The following is a 3,913-nucleotide window of genomic DNA, read 5'->3' on the forward strand; positions in this document are numbered from 1 at the left end:
GGTCCAATTTCAGAACTATCTAAATAAGGCATACAAATTACATGTTGTAATATATTCTTACATATAAGGCATGGGATATAATTTACGATACAAAGGCAAAATAGCAAAATATATACCTTCGTTGTTAGGACCAGAAGCGACTTTAATATCATCTGGGCAACAACCAAATTCAGTTACATTACAACATCCCAAATAATCTTTTCCACTAGCTGCAGTCTCGTTATCTGGACAACATCCAAATCTACGCGGTTAAACGGATAAACGATTAATTATAAAACTATGATAATACATTGAAGAATTTACTTTATAAAAATAAATACTAACTCTGTTTCTTTACATGGTCTCTTGCATCCTTCGTAATCATTTCCTTGTGCTGTAGTAACACCATCGGGACAACAACCAAAAAGTGATTCATTACAACGTGAAGCTGGACAACCCTTGTTCTTGGGACCAACGACTGGTGACACGCCATCGGAACAGCAACCATATCGTGTCTCGTTGCATGTTTGCGGCATCGGACAACCATGACCAAATGGTCCCTGAGCAGCAGTGATATTGTCGTAGCAACATCCGAATGGTGTTTTCTTGCAGCTCTTCTTTGGTTTGCATTGCCGTTTGTGCGCCGTTGTATCTGGAAAGCTGGTTGTCCATACCTCTGTGACTGAAATTATGTTGATATTAATATAAAAAAGAAACATTTCTTTTATACTATTTGAGACTTACTTACTATGAGTTTTTTCGGTAAGATCGATTTCTTCACTGATTGTGGAGGACGTAATTTCTGTCACAATGATTTCGCCAGATACTGTTGTCTCTTCAAAAGACGATGTTGTAATTAACGATTCAGTTGTCTCGCTTGATTTAGTCGTCATAATTGACTCGGTAGCCTCCGTAATTTCCGTTTCCGTAGAAACTGTGATGGTAGCCTCACTAGATTCTGTTGCGTCCGATTCGACAATTGTGCTTGAAGTCGTAACATCATTAAATTCAGTCGTTAGTCCGGATTCTGTTATCTCAGCTGATTCCGTGCTAGTGCTGAACTCAGTTGTCTCTCTCGATTCGGTTATTTCGCTACCAGTTGTTTCAGTCTCATCCGATGAAGTCATCCCAAAAACAATAGTGTTTTCTGTACTAGTGTTAACTGTTGTAGTGTAACTCTCGTCTGTTTGACTTGATACCGTAGTTATGGCATCAGTACTCCGCATCTGTTCCTCCGAACCGAAATCGTACTCTCCTTGTATTTTCAATTCTGTTGTTTGTTGAGAAATCATTGTCATCGCTGTTTCTGCAAAATATAATTAATTTATAATTTGCTACTTTTGACTTGCTAAATTTAATTTTTCGTTTATGTAAAAAATATCTATACGCGTTTCCTCTCAAGCATTTTTATGTATAAAGATATTAAAAATCTCATAAAATACATTTGAAAGATTGTGACACATCGTCGTACATGGATATGTGTTCTAAAAATGTGTGATTTTTATATTTGATTTTAACAATTCTACTTTTTAAATTTTAACATGTTCAACAAAGCTTCAATGCAATGCTTCATGTTCCGTGATGATTAACAACGTTGCATCTTTGTCAATTTGCGAGTGACTTAAACATTATGGACATGTGAGCTAATTGTAATTGTATCATTTTTGCTGAGGAGGATTCCAAAGAAAATCGAAAGGTTCAAAATAAAAAAGACATCAATCCAACATCTGATTATTGATTGTTCACTAAATAATTGCGCCGTTTATCGTTGCTGACTCTCTCATTAGCCTATTATATTTATCTTTTTGTTTTGTTTATACATTTGAAAGATTATGAATGTACATTATTTAAATTTAAATAACAAATTGAAAATAATAAAATACAATATTTTAATTATATCGATCTCTATATTACGATATTAAATTCAGGTTATAAACTATTACTATTTTTAATATACTTACCAGATGTGATAATCCCGCTTGCAGTTGTTTCTATTGTCCCTGTTGTTGTACTCTCCGTTTCTGATGAAGATAATTCTGAAAATGTACTTGGTGGAGATTGCGTAGACTCGGTTGTGTCTGTAGATTCAGTAGTTGCTGTTGTTTCACTCTCTGTCGGATCGGTCGTTTCAGTATCGGCTATATCTGTTGTATCTGTTGTATCTGTTGTATCTGTTGTATCTGTTGTATCTGTTATATCTGTTGTTTCAGTGAATTCAGTGGTTTCTGTTGAAGTGATAGTGATATCGGTATCAGCTGATTCGTTTGTATTGCTTGTTATATCATCTGAATCGGTTGTCGTATCACTGGATTCGATTGTTGTTTCTGAATTTTTACTAACAGTTGATTCGATATCTACATTGCTAGTCAATTCGCTGGTCATGGTAACGGAATAATCTGTTGATTGTTCAGTTGTCCCTGATTCAACATAAAATTAACAAATATATGCACATAAGACAATAATGATTTTATAAATGATATATTCAACATTATGATTTAACGATGTGATTTACATACATCAATTTGGATAATAAGTATTTCAAAGACTATAATAAATTAATATATCAATTTTGGAAATATACTAATAATATCTATAATATAATATAATATAATACGATATAATGTGAGAAACATACTATCGAATTCTGATACTGAGACTTGAGTTTCTTGAGTAAATTCATCTGTGGATGTACCGGATCCTTCAAAGCTGGTACCGGATCCTTCAAGCGTTACGTCAGTTCCTTCGATGATATCCGATGATTCATTTACGTCTGTTTCGAATTCAGTTGTGCCGGTTTTGCCTTCCGTCGTAATTCCACTAACTGAACTTTCGTTCTCTTTGACAACGGTAGAACCAATATCGATAGTGCTGCCGGTGAATAAGCTAGTATCAAACATGGTAAAATTATCGTCACCACTACCTTCGCCGCTACCCAATTCGGAAAGTGATATATCGCCTCTCGTAGAATCACTAAACATAATGTCGTAAGTGTCACTTCCGGTAAATAATAAATTCGGAGTTGTTGCTTCTATTTGCTCTATTAATTTGCCCATTGTAATTTTCTGAAATGAGAAAAGGTGCTTCAATGTTACAACTATCTAATTCTTCTTGGCGAGATGTAAAATCGATAGAGTTCCGCGTTACCAAATTGTTCCACGTGTAAGGAAAGATTTATTTGAATATTGCGAATCTGACGATTCTTTGAAACGGTAAAATAATAAGAAATGAAGTTAAGAAGTAACTCAGTCTTAATATTTGATTAAGTATGATCCAGTTTTGCTTACTCCCCCAGGAAGATTGAATTCAATAGCATATTGTTCTTCTTCCTCTTCTTCCTCACACTCTTCCTCCTTCGAGTCTATCGTTTCATCTGGCTTCTCGTCGATTAGTATCACGCCTGCGTTCACCAAAATAACAAATTTACAGAAATCCTTAACATTTAAATTCTTAACACGAGGTTTTTAAAAGTATGCACATGAAAACTTGTAACATTAGATGATTCTATGCGTGCATTCTATTTATCATTAACTAGTTTCGAAAGAACATTGAAAATTTAATTTTCCTTGCTACAGAGAATAAGTGATATTTTACGGTAGGTGGTTCGTGTCGCCCTTTAGAATAAGTACTGAGATATTTGAATTTAATACCACGAACCTCATTATTTTCACGCCTGCTGTTCTAGGCATATTCTATATTTTATGCTCGTAGCCTATAATGAAAAGATTTACGTCATAATAAATCGCGTAACTTGCGTTATAATGAAGCAAATGTTAATATATTTTATGATCTGTAATGATGAAAATGACAATAACATTTGAGAGATTTTCAAAGTAAATAGACAATATCGATGATAGAATTTATTTTCTAAATAAGATAATTTAGATTTGTCAATAAAGCGATATCATTTAATGTTGTTCACGTATATATATATATA

At 33.9% G+C, this 3,913-nt stretch overlaps 1 protein-coding gene across 1 annotated transcript in view; it reads right to left on the bottom strand.

The window, feature by feature from the left end:
- LOC108687290 (papilin) overlaps nt 1-3,913 on the bottom strand; it is an 80,861-nt gene that overhangs the window by 12,485 nt on the left and 64,463 nt on the right. Inside the window, exons 16-21 of the mRNA XM_018192983.1 lie at nt 3,264-3,376; nt 2,615-3,041; nt 1,941-2,396; nt 728-1,285; nt 325-661; nt 117-241 (exon numbers count right to left, since the gene is read on the bottom strand). Of these exons, the coding sequence (XP_018048472.1) occupies nt 117-241; nt 325-661; nt 728-1,285; nt 1,941-2,396; nt 2,615-3,041; nt 3,264-3,376 (2,016 nt within the window). The remainder of the gene's footprint in view (nt 1-116; nt 242-324; nt 662-727; nt 1,286-1,940; nt 2,397-2,614; nt 3,042-3,263; nt 3,377-3,913) is intronic.

The sequence above is a fragment of the Atta colombica genome, unplaced genomic scaffold (assembly GCF_001594045.1).
Source record: "Atta colombica isolate Treedump-2 unplaced genomic scaffold, Acol1.0 scaffold204, whole genome shotgun sequence".
Classification (NCBI taxonomy): domain Eukaryota; kingdom Metazoa; phylum Arthropoda; class Insecta; order Hymenoptera; family Formicidae; genus Atta; species Atta colombica.